Source organism: Stylophora pistillata, chromosome 1 (genome assembly GCF_964205215.1).
Source record: "Stylophora pistillata chromosome 1, jaStyPist1.2, whole genome shotgun sequence".
NCBI lineage: Eukaryota > Metazoa > Cnidaria > Anthozoa > Scleractinia > Pocilloporidae > Stylophora > Stylophora pistillata.
In genome coordinates, this window is record NC_142519.1 from 15,175,075 (window position 1) to 15,190,176 (window position 15,102).

The 15,102-nt window shown below is 38.7% G+C and overlaps 1 protein-coding gene across 1 annotated transcript; it reads left to right on the plus strand.

Moving 5' to 3' along the window:
* Window positions 1-1,455: 1,455 nt before the first annotated feature.
* LOC148741366 (uncharacterized) lies at window positions 1,456-14,634 on the plus strand. Its single transcript, XM_088740033.1, has 7 exons — window positions 1,456-1,598; window positions 4,227-4,513; window positions 7,927-8,179; window positions 9,265-9,586; window positions 9,998-10,110; window positions 10,536-10,719; window positions 12,033-14,634. The coding sequence occupies exons 2-7, from the start codon at window positions 4,230-4,232 to the stop codon at window positions 12,086-12,088; spliced, it is 1,212 nt and encodes a 403-aa protein (XP_088596159.1). The 5' UTR covers window positions 1,456-1,598; window positions 4,227-4,229; the 3' UTR covers window positions 12,089-14,634.
* The last annotated feature ends 468 nt before the right edge of the window (window positions 14,635-15,102 follow it).

The window sequence follows — 15,102 nt, forward strand, 5'->3', positions numbered from 1 at the left end:
GAATTTGGCGCGCACAGAAAACTACGTAAGCGTAAAATCCAGTTGCTTGACATACCTGCGTGCTTTCGTCGCCCGTGCGACGAAATAACTTCACGGGATTGGAAAAGTTTCAGTCACAACAAATTGTACAAACAATCTTGAAATATTTAGGCGTACATGTCATCTAACGTTTAAAGCGACATATCAATGCCTGCAGCCATTATGTTTTACGCGAACCTCGCAAACTTTTAAACACGTTCTCTTGTTATACCTGCGAAAGTATTCAGTATAATTTCCGGTAAGATTTCGCGGACAATCTGATCGATTTCTCTTACATTGTGTGCTGAGACTGAAACTTTTCACCTCGGGCAAAGCTTCGTCGCACGGCCCAAACAAACTTAGCGAGCAACAGAGCTTGTTGTTTATGTGCGTGTTAAAACACACGAAAGGACTCCAAAGGACACTTCACTTTGATTGGGCAGAAAAACACAAAGATTTTCTGGCACCAATCAGATGCCAGAACGACTGCGACCGTTTGGAACTAGTCTTGTAAGACAATGTCCCCAGGGGCTCTTCTGCCCTTAACTTGAAATCGACTCACAGCCCCTGGGTCTCCGAGGATGCCTCAGAACAGGTCGTCATTTAATTCTTCAACTGACATTTATGTTGTGATTTCTTTAACCCTCTAAGAAGGGAACTACGTACTCCTTAAAAGATGTTACAATATCTTTATTCAATTTTATTCCAGCTTGGGAAAAGAATAGCTTTCCCTTATCCTCCTGAAGTGATCAGTTTTGATAGATCAGTGCAATTATCAGATTGAAATAGCTGCACTACTCTTGGAGGTACTACTTCCTGGCTTAGTTATTTTCCTTTCAACATAATCAAGTTATTCTCATAAAAAAGGTTCATGATTCTGTCTCTAAGGTCAGACATCTATATTTCGTTTCATTGCTATGGTGATCTTGACGTTGCTACTCTTTCGGAAGTAGTTCTAATATTTCCGGCGGTTGTAATCCTTTCGAAAGTTGTAAAAAGTTTTGGAAGGTTTTGCCGCGAACCGTCGTAAACATATGTCTAAGAATATATATTTCACACACCCCCGCGCATTGAGAATAACACCCACCATCATTGGATAATGATTTTTTTCTGTTTCAGTTCTATTCTTGGTTCAATTGTATTAGCGTTTGTTTTTGCCGGCGTTATAATATCAGATACTTAGCTTGAAACAGTTAAAACAAAGCATAACAAAACCGGTCCATTGGTGAAATGAAAGCGCGGTTACGAGCTAAAATGCTGATGTGCGAATAATAAAAGTCGATCTGCAATAACGCAATCGCCACGAAAATGATATCAAAGGAGCGATGAAAACTTTATTTTGGTATTTCAAAATCGTCTTCATTATATTATCAGAATCTTAAATCAGTAGTCGACGTGATTCGAAGGAATCCGAAATAAAGATCGTCAGATGATCATGTGTATATATCCCGTTTATAGCTCGTCTTGTTTTTTTTTGCATGTTCTGAGCTGATATCATCATTGAGTAATGAGTTTACCCACGATAACCAGAGCTGGAGCGATCCAGAAAAAAAAAGGTTGAACTTTCCTACTTTTAAAAGGTAGGTGTTGAATTTGAACATAATCATCATTGATTGTCGTAATATGTAACAAAGTTTTTGAAGGAGAGTTAAACCGTTTCCCTGCCTCATTTCCACCTTCAGCTATGACTGTAACGAGGCGGTACAAAACATTCCATGGCATAGAAAAATTTTCTCTTTTGTGACAGTTTTTCGGCATTCTCATATATCAGCACACTATAATAAAAGCAGCGATTTACCGGACTCGTCTATTCATACACAAAATTCCGCCAATAATCAGTTATGTTCATACTACTGAGAATTTTTGTAAATTTTCTTAATTTACCATTTTTGTTTGGAACGTTTACAGGAAAAGTGGCGAAACAATTTCCTATACAATATCAACTAGACCAGTTTGGCATTCCAATTCCGACTGATGAAATTAACCTTAGGTTTGGCTACATTTCTAAAAGCCAGTGAGAAGTCACTTTCGTTTGATATTTCTCTGATTTTGGTCGCTTATAGAGGGTCAGACCACGAAGAATTTTGGGGTTATAAAAAGACACGTGTCACGAGATAGGGACGAAGTAAAATGCGAGTGCTCCACGAGGATCAGAGCTCTAGTCAATGCCGGTTTCCGGGTCGAAAAGTCTACCAAATGAGCAACAGAGAACTAATTGTTGAGTTACCTCATATCACACAGTGTAGGTTCTTATTTGATTGCTGTTCCATATTACGTTCTAATCAGTAAGAGGAAGTCGTTGTACGTTACGAAAGACTAAGAATTTGTTTTTTGAGAAGTGTCTTAATTTGAATTAAAGGGGAACCCTTTTTTTCGGTGTGAGGGTTCGAACTTCATCTGATTCCAGATCAATCGCTCTCTGTTGGCCCTATCTTCTGTTTTTATTTTTATGTTTTGTTTTGTTTTCAATATTTTGTTTCCTTTATCAAAGAAAATGAAAAAGGTGACGTTCCATTTCGTTCTCTTCCAATTAGATATTCTCGTTGTGCATTAAATTTAAATGGTCGCCCTTCAGGAGGAGTGTGAAATTTTAACAGCTTTTTATTTTAGAATGTCTAGCCTGTGTTAGCCCGCCGTGTTGTGAACTACGTACTGTTACTCAAACTGCAGCTGTATCGTGTGATATTTATCTCGTGGGACTGTGGGGATCTATTTTGAGATAATGATATCTGAAGCACTGCATCAATAGCTGTGAGCATACGGTTTCCCCCGTTGTGAAGCGAAACATACCTTCCCTCCTTTCTTTTTTCTCCTTTATTTTAAAATTTTTGATGAGCATTTTGAAAAATCTGGCGATGATGACACTTAAAGAAACATCGAAAAAAGCATCATAATTATCGTAAAATGTCACGATCTGTGAAGCACTATATACAAAATTATCCCCTAGTATCGTAAGGGATTCTTAGCCAATGTAAGAGATGACATAATTAAACGAACGTCAAATTACCTTGTCGGCTAATCTAAAACTGATATAAAAAAAAAAACAATGGCAACTTATTGGTACTATAGTTTTCTTTGTTTGGAAAAGCTTAATTGCTGTAGAAGAATTGAAACCATGGTTGGGTAATCAGTCAGAGGGTCTGCTAGAACTAACTGGCCACTGTCAAACGTTCCAAAGTCTAAATGAATAATGTTGAAAGAATTTTATTGACCACCGACATTTGCAGATTTACTTCCCTATTATCCCCTCGATCCAATCAAGCCCTGGAATCCGATTCATAAGCTGTAGATCCAAACATTTGCCAAGTCATTATGTTCCTGCCTTGTGTAGGATATCCCCCCTCAATACTCGTAACAGCTACCCCTCAATACTCACAAAGTGTGAATGGTACAAACAAAGTTACAAGTAAGTCCGACAGAATGGTGAAGAAGTAACCTTGCATGGATTCACATCTCATTCAGGAAGAGTAAAAGTACTTCTTACTACTTAGGTTCTTCATGCAGAAACCTCGGAACAGCGGCATTCATGCACGGACTACTTGGCTTCTGAAGCTTTTTCTCTCCCCTCCCCAACCCCCTCTCGGCAACTAGGCCCTCTATCGACATACATCCCATCATTTCTTTTATCCCGAGATCATGAGCATCGAGGAAGGGCTGCGGTCTAACAAATAACATTTACGGGCCTGGACTCGTCTCAGGTGCATATCACGTACTACGGTTCCTTTCAGCGTTTTCATTGGCAATATCAGTGGCAATATTTTATTGTAAATTAGGTATGTTTAAGGCTGTGCGAAAGTAAAAATTAAGAAATTAGAGTCACTTTGGTTCAGTGAACTATCTCTGACGGTTGTTGTTTCGAAATAATGTCCTTTGGTTGTCAGGTGGAGCTCGGGATAACGCCCAATAGGCCATTTTCGATATATTCAAATTCACACTTGGCTCCGAGGTTTGGGGGAATACAACAAAAGAAATCACATCCAGGTCGAGGGATGAATAATTAATTTCTGTTGTTTTATTCCCATAAGCTAGAAGCCATGTTAGAATATTGATACATCGAAAATGGCCAACTAGTCTCCCTTAAAGATTTTACTGAACGAGTTCCACAGATCCCGATGATTTTGATATGAAAGTATCCACTGTGGGTCTGATCGAGATAATGGTTAATACAGAGTGAGCTGACTATGGATTTACTTCCGATTTGTTTTCAGATCATGGAAGGGTCACTAAGAAAGTTTGCCGCAGAAAATTTCAGCCAGAGATGCTTCCCCGCCCTTCACGGTGAAATCAAACAAGTACAGCCCCTGACACTGGTGGTTAAAAAGAATCGGCCACTATGGAAGCGACCTTTCGCAAAATTGGAAGTCATAGTCCTTGCAGAACTGGCGAAATACGTTAAAAACGAAGAGTCTGAGGAGTTTCGCAAATGCTTGGCATCTAAGATCAAAGAGGAAATGCTTTTTTCAAATCAGCACGAAACCATTACATTGGAAGCCAGGTATGATAACGCTTTGACCAAATTTTTGCTGCCTGGTATATCATTGTGTTGCATCTTTAACAACGTTTGTTTAATGATAAAACAAACTAATGTAATGGCGAGGTTATCGTGAAAGTAAACAGCCAAATGTGCAATTTAGCCTGGCATAGTTACTGCCTTCAAATATTTTTTCACTGGAAGAAGAGTTGAAGCAAGTAATGGAAAGCCTCAGCTAGTGTTCTGCCATTCAACATTCTAAAGGGGTTCCTGAAGGTGTATTCTTTAAACGCCTTTCAGTCACTCTTTCAATAATGATAACGATAATACAGTCGGCTCCCTATAACTCGAACATTCAACAGAAACTGAAAAAGGTTGGGGTTATCTAGAGTTAGAGTTATCGGAAGACAGGAACAAAGGAAAAAAAGGTGTTTACTGTTTTTTCTATTCATACAGTATATATTTTAAACAACAACAAACATATGAAACATATGTGTGAACTGCGGTTATGAGACGTATATGAGAACGATCCTTCGCAGTAAAGCACTATTTGAGCAATAGTGAAAATCAGACCTGAAAACATTTTCAGGCCTGTACGGGACTCGAACCACTGACCTCTGCGATACTAGTGCAGCGCTCTACCAATTGAGCTAACAAGCCAACTGGGAGCAGGCCATCAAATAAATTCGATATAAACCCGTAGATGATAAATCAAACAACAACAAACATATGAAACATATGTGTGAACTGCGGTTATGAGACGTATATGAGAACGATCCTTCGCAGTAAAGCACTATTTGAGCAATAGTGAAAATCAGACCTGAAAATCAGACCTGAAAATCAGACCTGAAAATCAGACCTGAAAATCAGACCTGAAAATCAGCGCTCTACCAATTGTTAGCTCAATTGGTAGAGCGCTGCACTAGTATCGCAGAGGTCAGTCGTTCGAGTCCCGTACAGGCCTGAAAATTTTTTCAGGTCTGATTTTCACTATTGCTCAAATAGTGCTTTACTGCGAAGGATCGTTCTCATATACGTCTCATAACCGCAGTTCACACATATGTTTCATATGTTTGTTGTTGTTTGATTTATCATCTACGGGTTTATATCGAATTTATTTGATGGCCTGCTCCCAGTTGGCTTGTTAGCTCAATTGGTAGAGCGCTGCACTAGTATCGCAGAGGTCAGTGGTTCGAGTCCCGTACAGGCCTGAAAATGTTTTCAGGTCTGATTTTCACTATTGCTCAAATAGTGCTTTACTGCGAAGGATCGTTCTCATATACGTCTCATAACCGCAGTTCACACATATGTTTCATATGTTTGTTGTTGTTTGATTTATCATCTACGGGTTTATATCGAATTTATTTGATGGCCTGCTCCCAGTTGGCTTGTTAGCTCAATTGGTAGAGCGCTGCACTAGTATCGCAGAGGTCAGTGGTTCGAGTCCCGTACAGGCCTGAAAATGTTTTCAGGTCTGATTTTCACTATTGCTCAAATAGTGCTTTACTGCGAAGGATCGTTCTCATATAAGTATATATTTTAATCAAATTTGATCATAGACAGGTCGAGTGAAAATGGAACACCAAATTATTTTCGATATCAGAAAGTAAGGAGAATTAAATTTTTAATGTACTACCCGAAACCAACGAAACCTGAACTGGATTGGCACGTTGAAATAAAAGACAAAGACTACAAAAAATTTAAAATAATTGAAATTTTTTGAACAGTAGTGCACTTTTTGTTTTGATTTGTCGCGTACTGTCAGACGTGGTTCAACGTGGCTTGAGTTGTCGAGGGCAAAAATATATATTGAGAATGAACTGAAGGGAAACGAAGTAAGCTGTAGGTTCGAGTTACTGCGGGTAAAATTGTAGCAAATTGTCATCTCATTTTCATTGTCAGTGTTGTCGTCACTGTCATTATCACTGTCGTTTTCATTGTTGTTATCGTCGTCATTATCCTTGTCAGTGCGTCGTCATTGTCATGGCCATTGTTTTGGTCAATGCCATTATGTTTGTCATTACCATCCTCATTGCCGTTACTATTATCGTCGTCATTATCATTGTCAAGGTCTTTGTCATCGTCATCGACATCATCATCCTTATTGTCGTTCTCATTATTTTCGTTGTCGTTGTCATTGCCATTGATTTGGTCAATGTCATTGTATATGTCACCATCATTGTCATTATCATCCTCACTGTCGTTGTTATTATTATTTTCGATGTCGTTGTCATTAGCAATGATTTGGTCAATGTCATTGTATTTTTCAGCATCGTTGTCATTATCATCCTCACTGTCGTTGTTATTGTTATTTTCGATGTCGTTGTCATTGCCACTGATTAGGTCAATGTCATTATATTTGTCATCATCATTGTCATTATCATCCTCATTGTCGTTCTCATTGTTATTGTCGTTGTCGTTGTCATTACCAATGATTTGGTCAATGTCAATGTATTTGTCACCATCATTGTCACTGTCGTCATCATTGTCATCGGCACTGTTATTGTCGTTGTCGTTGTCGTTGTCATTACCCATGATTAGGTCAATGCCATTGTATTTGTCACCATCATTGTCACTGTCGTCATCAATGTCGTTGTTATTGTTATTGTCGTTGTCGTTGTCATTTCCATTGATTTGATGCCATTCCCAAAACCACTTTACAATTCCCGAAACTTGCGATTATCATTTTCGTGACTTTCTTGAAACGTTTTGGTGACTCATCTGTTGCTTAATTAAACTTTATAGGATTTTCGTCTTTTTAAAAAACTGGTACCCAGTGGTAACTAGGTATTTAAGCCGCCCACTAGACTGTTTCCTCGTGAAATTAAGACGGGCAATCCTTAGCGAGTGGAATGGGCTTATAGAGCCTCCACTCAAACATGCTGTTTCTGTATTGCCCGTCGACATAGCTAGCCATATAGCTAAAGTTTTGTGAAAAAAAATTAATATAACATATCATTTTGACGTATATGAGAACGATCCTTCGCAGTAAAGCACTATTTGAGCAATAGTGGAAATCAGACCTGAAAAAAATTTCAGGCCTGTACGGGATTCGAACCACTGACCTCTGCGATACTAGTGCAGCGCTCTACCAATTGAGCTAACAAGCCAACTGGGAGCAGGCCATCAAATTAATTCGATATAAACCCGTAGATCATCTACGGGTTTATATCGAATTAATTTGATGGCCTGCTCCCAGTTGGCTTGTTAGCTCAATTGGTAGAGCGCTGCACTAGTATCGCAGAGGTCAGTGGTTCGAATCCCGTACAGGCCTGAAATTTTTTTCAGGTCTGATTTCCACTATTGCTCAAATAGTGCTTTACTGCGAAGGATCGTTCTCATATACGTCTCATAACCGCAGTTCACACATATGTTTCATATGTTTGTTGTTATATCATTTTGAGTTACATAAAATGTGTTTTTTTTTTAATTTTTAGTGAACGAAACCTTGGTGTGGGTGTTGGAGGAATTTTGGAGGGAACCATCCGATTAAGTGATGATCAAGGCGTTCTAAAACTGGGAAAACTAAGCCAGAAATACATTGATGATCCAGATCTCCGTGGCCTTTTAGCAGGGATTGAAATGGATCATAAAATGATGAGGACTTTCGCTGAAGGGGATAAACTGCTTCTCATCACTTCTGTGGTTTACAGTGAGAAGTTTGAATTAATTGGGGAGAGAAAAAAAGAGGTAATGTCTATATTGCTAAATATGCATGCTACTTTTCTTTAGCTCAAAAAAAAAAAAAAAAAAGAAAACGAAAATTAATAACGGAGTTCATTTGTAATTTAGTTTACCCTCACCTTCCTTTCCACTCGATATACATTGCTTTCTACTAAGTTCGAGCTTATTTGAGTGGGTTCCTTACCAAGATCTAGAAAACTTTTAGAAGCTGGTCTAAAAGACACATTTAACATTAGCGAACAAAGCTTTTTCAAAATTCTTCTTTACTTTAATTGTACCTTTGGATTAGTAACGGAACGTTCATTGAATGGATAAATTGACTTTATTGACTATTCAGAACTGATTAGACAATCAAGCGAATGTAACAATATTTGAAATCCGAGATATGATCTACCTAGAAGAACTTTTTTGCGTTTCTGTGATTCAGTAATTGTTGTATTCTTTGACTTTAGAAATTAGTACATAATGCTAACCTACGAATTACTCTACTTCAAAATTATAGTGTTACAAAGATTAATTTTTAGTTTATGAACTCCACTCGGCAATAGAGAAACGAGGGTCCAGTTATGACACTGTTACAACATTGAAGACCAATTTGAATTACGAACAAAAAACTGAAGTCACACAGGGCTTCTCCCATTTTTGCAAATGCTTTGTTGATTTTCTCTGCCTCACTTCTATCTAATTTTAGAACATAACCAAGGTAAAGCGCGTGCTCTGATTGGTCAATTCAGTATCCACCATTTTCCCACGAGTGTACGCTGCTCAAGTAAGCAAATGCAAAGACTAGCTTCCGCGCGCTTGTTTTTCTGGTCACGTATGCTTTCAGTGTTAAATAAAAGGAAACTCTTTCATTACAACGTATCAGTGATATCACTTTGGAGGTTTACTAAGCACTCAAGAAGCCAGATTCGCACTCAGCTACTGGCTCGCGCGACTCTTATGCTTCTTTCGCGCTTAGCAACTTCCCGCGTGCATCCCTAACTCAATAGAGTACGCTGTAGTGTTTACCATTTGTTAATCTGTAAGTAAGTAAGTAACATAGGTTCGCCACTTTATTGTAAAACTCACTTTTATATACTTTGCTCCAGACCGCGGCTGAAGTCACGGTAGATGGGCCGTCTGTGATGAGTCTGTTTTCCCAATATTTTAAGTCAACGATGGCCAAAGTTCGCTTCAACAAGACAACCCATCCTGCAGAGCTGGCATCAAGGACTGCAAGTGCACCACTCCTCTTCAAGTGTTGCAATGTTGATTACATTAAGGAGGAAAATCGACTGGAAATCAAAAAAGGTGAATATGTTGGTAAGGTCGTTACCAGGGACACAACAGCCGAGAATCCCGTCAAGGGAGATGACGAAGATTATGAAAATACTTTGGTGGAAATTTTCTCAGACGAGACCGATGCACCAGGTGAGACCAACGGATACTTTTGAAACTCATCCGCACTATGCTACCTAATTTGAAAACAGCGTTTACACTCTGAAAACGAAACAATCATTTTCGATGTACAATGGGAAACGAATCAAATGTTTTCTGCCCCCAATCTACTACCTAGATAAATTGAAAAACGCAGTAATCACAGGCAGCAGGAACACTCAGCATTCTTGGGCATGCGCAGTGTATCTAATGATCACAACAAAAACAACAAAGAGCAATGGAAATGACGTTTCCTAAAATTTCCAAATCTCTGCATTAAACTAATTATAAGCCCTTTCAAATTTAAATATGGGCATTTTTTAACACTTAAAAGGGAAATATTGTTGATAGGCTTTGGTTGGATTTAACCGCCAGCTAAGATTGCCTCTTTTTTTTTTTTGTTAGTCCCTCTCACTCCAGAAGATGTTAAGAAACTGGACTGGATGCTTAAAAATGTTTTTCTACCCGTAAAGAGCCTAAACAAACGCAAGGAAAATGTTGGAAAGTATCTTCGTTGGGTAAGTCAATCCAAGACATAACTCACCTTTGTGCCTGCAAGTAAAACTGAATCTTCCATCCCTCTTTCCTGATGCGCTCTGTCTCACAGTCTGTCTGTCTGTCTAACTTCCGGTCAGTAGGTCGGTCGATCTGTGAGTCTATCGATGGATCAGTCTGTCTGTCTTTCTGCCATGTAGTCCGTTCAGTTTGTTTCCGCGCCTGTTTCCCTTTGGTCCCAAATTTGTACGTTTTTTTCAGTTTCTGCTGTCATATCTAACAAACCAAAGCTCAAGTTAGTTAGTATATTGTGACTGCACGGCTACTCTGAACTTCCATTGTGTGAGAAATTAGACTCTCCGACAAGGTCAACCTTTTTAACAGGTCAATAGAAAAGTTTAGTAGAGTTTTTCTGTCGTGCTGTTACATCCTAATATTTTTTCAATAGTTTGAAGCAACAATGGCATCAGACCAGGAAAAGTTCCTAATTCACGATTCAGTAACACAGGATGACTGTGAACTTCTCAGATTTGCCTTTCTTTCCGCCTCAGAGGGCTCAACTCTGCTGGACATGTCATCTCTTACAAAACACGATATTCAGGGATACGCTGTTGTCTTCAAACATCTTTTAGGTAAATGACAATTCATTACACGTACGCCAATAACAGAACATCTGCTTTTTTCATAGAATTCACACAACTCGCGGTGATCATACTTTTTACATTGTTCTTAGGTAAAGTTTATAATGCCATTATGATGACTGCGAGATCCGATATTTCGTTATTGCTTTTATTAAGGGCTTTGTTACTTACCAAAACTAAACCTGTTTGAAAGGAAAAACAATAGTGTAAAAATAACTTGCTTTATCTATAAATCAGAGGTTGAAATAACATAAACAAGAGCTGAGTATTATAACCCCACGGTCACACCTGCGCTAGGATCAAGCTTGCTTGGTCAGTTTTTGTTTATCTAGTAAATTCCTAGATTGTTATAAATATGACCGACCAAACTTGGCAATGCTTACTTGCTTAAGAAAGAAGGCGGAGCTGCTTAAACTTCAAAAGAACCGCAGCTTAACCCAAGAGCTCTACGGAGTGCTCTTGAGCTGAGCTAGAAACAATTGACCAATCAGGTGAAGCATTGTTTGACATCTCGATCTTTCGAGCATTTTTTGGCGCATAAGCAAGTTCTGTGTTGAGCGTCGTTAAATATGTCAAGAATTGGGCCAAGAATATGCCAAATTGTGGTCGAGGGAGAGCCCAAGGTCGCTCTTGATAGCGTTCAAGAAGAACGTTGAAAATGGTCATCATTAACAAAAAACTGTTTGAAAAAGTACCATGTGCCAACCTGGTGTTTTGGAAGAAAAAGTGTTGGCGTCTTCTTCGTCTTAAAGCCTTTTTTCTTCTCTCGCGTTTGCGGAAAGTGCGAAGAAAGGTAAACAAAAACAAGAGCATTGAGAATTGGTCCATATCGAACCGCGAAAAAAATAAGCAGGCTGTTGTTCTTTCAATGTGACCAGATCCCACTTGCTCCAATCTCTAGCACGTGCTTGGGTTTACTTGTCTGACGTCGACAGCAAGCATGTTTCAGAGTGATTTTAAGCGCGAGTGTGACCGAGGGGTAAGTTTTGGTGAATACCGCATTCGGCGTGCTCAAATTGGGTTTTAAAATTTTTTTCACGATATAGATTATGACTTATCGATCTTTCGAGTGACTGGAAATAAGATGAATTTAAATTGATACTCTTGATTTGCATGCGCATTTTTACATTAAATTTTATTTAAAAGTGCAGATCACAGGCGATCTGCCGATTTTAAAATCCGCAAAATGTTCACGCCACACACTCTTATAGGCAAGGGGACTTGCGGCCACTCTGAATCTTCTCAACAATAAAATGTCAATGCCTATTTTTTTCTGAAAGTAATCGTGTTCCTTTTTCCAACAGATTTGACCGATGAAAAGTGGAGAAAATTGGAGCAGAGAAATGCAGAAGATGATTAACCACGACTGTGTTAACAATGGCCGATACACTTTTGAAACTGGGATAGAAGTTTTCTAATGTAAAACGATTAAGGTTTGAGCTAAGCACGTTTGGTAGAAGTAGTTAATCGCCTTTTATCTCTTATCACTTATTTTTGAAGTAATTTCATTTTGTGAAAAGCTGTCCACTGAAGATCGCTTTGCGATTGAGTGTTGCAAGACCAAAACCAAAACCAAACCCCTCAAAAAATAGACCAATCAGAATAATAGAAAATTCTGCAGCGAGCCAATGAGAACTACAGTAAGACGACGAATCTTCTTTAACGGCAGTAATTGGAATCGATTGGATGAAAGTTTGGCTTTCAAATCACTGAGCAAGGATTCCCCAAGTAATGACTAATCGCAGGGCGCACGTTCCACACCCAATCTAAAAGTCTTGCCAGTAAGCATAGTATTAATGATCTCTCTAATACTCCTTGCTCCCCCCTCCTCTCTTCCCCGTTACAATGAGTAATTAATGAGTATGCAAGAGATCTGTCAAAAAATTCGAAAATGATTATCGATAACATGGGAGCTTACGAAATAACGACGGCTGTGCTGAGAACTACGTCTACTACCTTTGTTTTTCTTGAGAACTCTGAAAAAACCAAGATCCATACTTCTTTGCATGACGGCAGAGCTACCTTTTCACTTTCTGCGCAAAGAATATTTTTATTTCCAACTGGGGGAATGGGGAATTTCCTGTCATCCGCAGCCTTTTTCAGAGGACGACGAAATCGGTCGTTTGATCACTTTGCTATTTTCAGTGGATAGCAACGAACTGGAAAAAATCTAAATTCCCTTGTACGTTTGATGTTCTGCTCAGTGTTGTACCACTCTATCTCAAGAATTTCTCCAATTCGTCGCTGTCCAACTTTTCGTAAGGTCCCCATCGAAGGCTAAAAGACTCGATGATCTTCTTTTACCTCCCTCAGAGACTAAATCCATCATGAGTCATTATGCAAAGTGCAATTATGTTTTAAAGAATGATGTAAGCCATCTTTCAGAATGGGAGCTTCTTGTTTCTAATGCCACTGTTTGAAATATCCATCAGTCAAAGCTTAGAAGAGATAAACGAGATAAGCATAAGATTCTGGCTAAATTTCCACGATGTATGACCAGTATCTTCAGAGAGATCAGCCACCTGGTTTTCTTTCCAACTGATTCAAAACCAAGACTCGCCATCTTCCGTCTCCTCGGAAGCGACCAGAGCAATGAAGTCATCCCGTCTGAAAGTATCGCGAAAACTTTGCCGTTTACTCGGGAGGACGTGTTCCTTCAACATTTACAAAAGAAATGACCATACTACATTTTCGTGTGAATAGCAATGCATGTGTGTAAACTACGCATTTCTGTCCGTAACTCGTGCCAGCAACACGCCTCTCCCACCCCCATGGTTCCATGTTGCAGAATCGTGTCCATCTAACATGTACCCCCGTGAGAGATTCCCTTTCATCTTACCATCTAGTTATTGTCTAACGAAGAATTATTCCAGGGTTTCAACTGCAGATGAAAGACGTCTGATGCTTAAATTTAATTTCATGATATGACACCTACAAGAGAGATTATGGAAAGTCTAATCTTTCATGAGATAATGTTTTGAACGTTGAAAGTATACGCCTCACTTACTGTTCGTATCTAATTTAAATACGACAGTTATACACAACGAAGCGTTATTCTAACCTGCCTATTTACCGTCTGCAAAGCCTTCTGACGAGATCTTAAACGCATAAGCGATTTACTGACCATGACTGGTCTCGTTGCAAAATGATCTTTATGTGGACAGCTCTTCTTTTCCCTTGAATTTTTCCAAGTAATTGGAATCCTGACAATTAACCAAAGTTAAACGGTAGAGTTTGTTTTCCATAAGCTATAAGTTCAAAAAAATTAAGTAAATTGTATCTGTATTGGCCTCTCCTTGACTTAAGTGAGTCATTTTGTATTTTTGCCCTAAAAGAGGCTTTGGAAACTAAGATTGTTAATAAGTAGTAGACGAAAAAGGAGTTAAGAAAATTGATTGCAATGCGTAATTCTAAACTTCATATTGACTATGTTTTCATTTTGACTATTTTTTCATTTACCTCGCCGTTGTACTGAAAAAAAGTTACTTTAGGCAAAAAGCGACAGCGACAGCTACGAGAACGAGGGCAAACAAAATAAACAGCGCAGAAGTAGTGCGTCTTAAATTCTGAATAGCTTAAGTATTAGACCTTCTGTGAAGTGAAACCCAGGTGGAAATTTTTCATGCTCCAGTTTGGCATCCGAGTTACATTTTTTATTCACAGATTAAGCTGAAGAGAGATCTGCCTCTGATAAAGAATGAGAAATAATTAAGCCATCAGCAAAATCTTCGAGATAAATGAGTTGATTCTTTAAGCAATCGTTTTCTTTGGTGTCGCAGTCAATGAATCTTTTATTTCTTAATGCAAATCAATAGATGGAGCAACTTAAGATTTGGGAGCTAATAGGCATATTGTAGGTGTTAACAGTATTTTAAATAAATAAAATAAAAGGAAATGTTTAAAAGCTTCCTTTGCTTCCCAACTGGAAAATTTAACAGCTTCATTCACTGAGTAAACAATCATTTTGCTTATGCCTCATCCCTCACCAAAATTTCCTTCTTGTTATGAGCGTTATTGAAACCCTCCTGCGCATTTCTTTTCTCATACAGAGTTGGGTCGATTAAGAAATTCTTATCGGGCAAATTGAAATGTCAAATTCTTGCTCGTGCTTTTAATTCTAAGGCCTCTTTTCAGGAGAGCTTTCTTAGACTTAATTGCGGGACGACTGCCACCGCTTAGAACTAATAAATTCGCATTATTTAAATTTTCTAACTGGGAAACGCTTGGCGCTCATTGTGCTTACTCATTGTGCTCACTGTGCGCAATAAAACAGTTAACTGCGACATGTGTCTTAGAACACAAAAACTTTGTGTAGTGCCTAAAATGGAGTTTTTTTTAATTCCGAGAAACGTTTCGTTAGAGAAAAAATCTCGC

Coding starts and splice junctions, on each gene's coding strand:
- LOC148741366 (XM_088740033.1), top strand. CDS start 4,230: ATGGAAGGGTCACTAAGAAAGTTTGCCGCAGAAAATTTCAGCCAGAGA. Junction 9,587..9,997: donor AGACGAGACCGATGCACCAG/GTGAGACCAACG, acceptor TTTTTTTGTTAG/TCCCTCTCACTCCAGAAGAT. Junction 10,720..12,032: donor TGTCTTCAAACATCTTTTAG/GTAAATGACAAT, acceptor TTTTTCCAACAG/ATTTGACCGATGAAAAGTGG.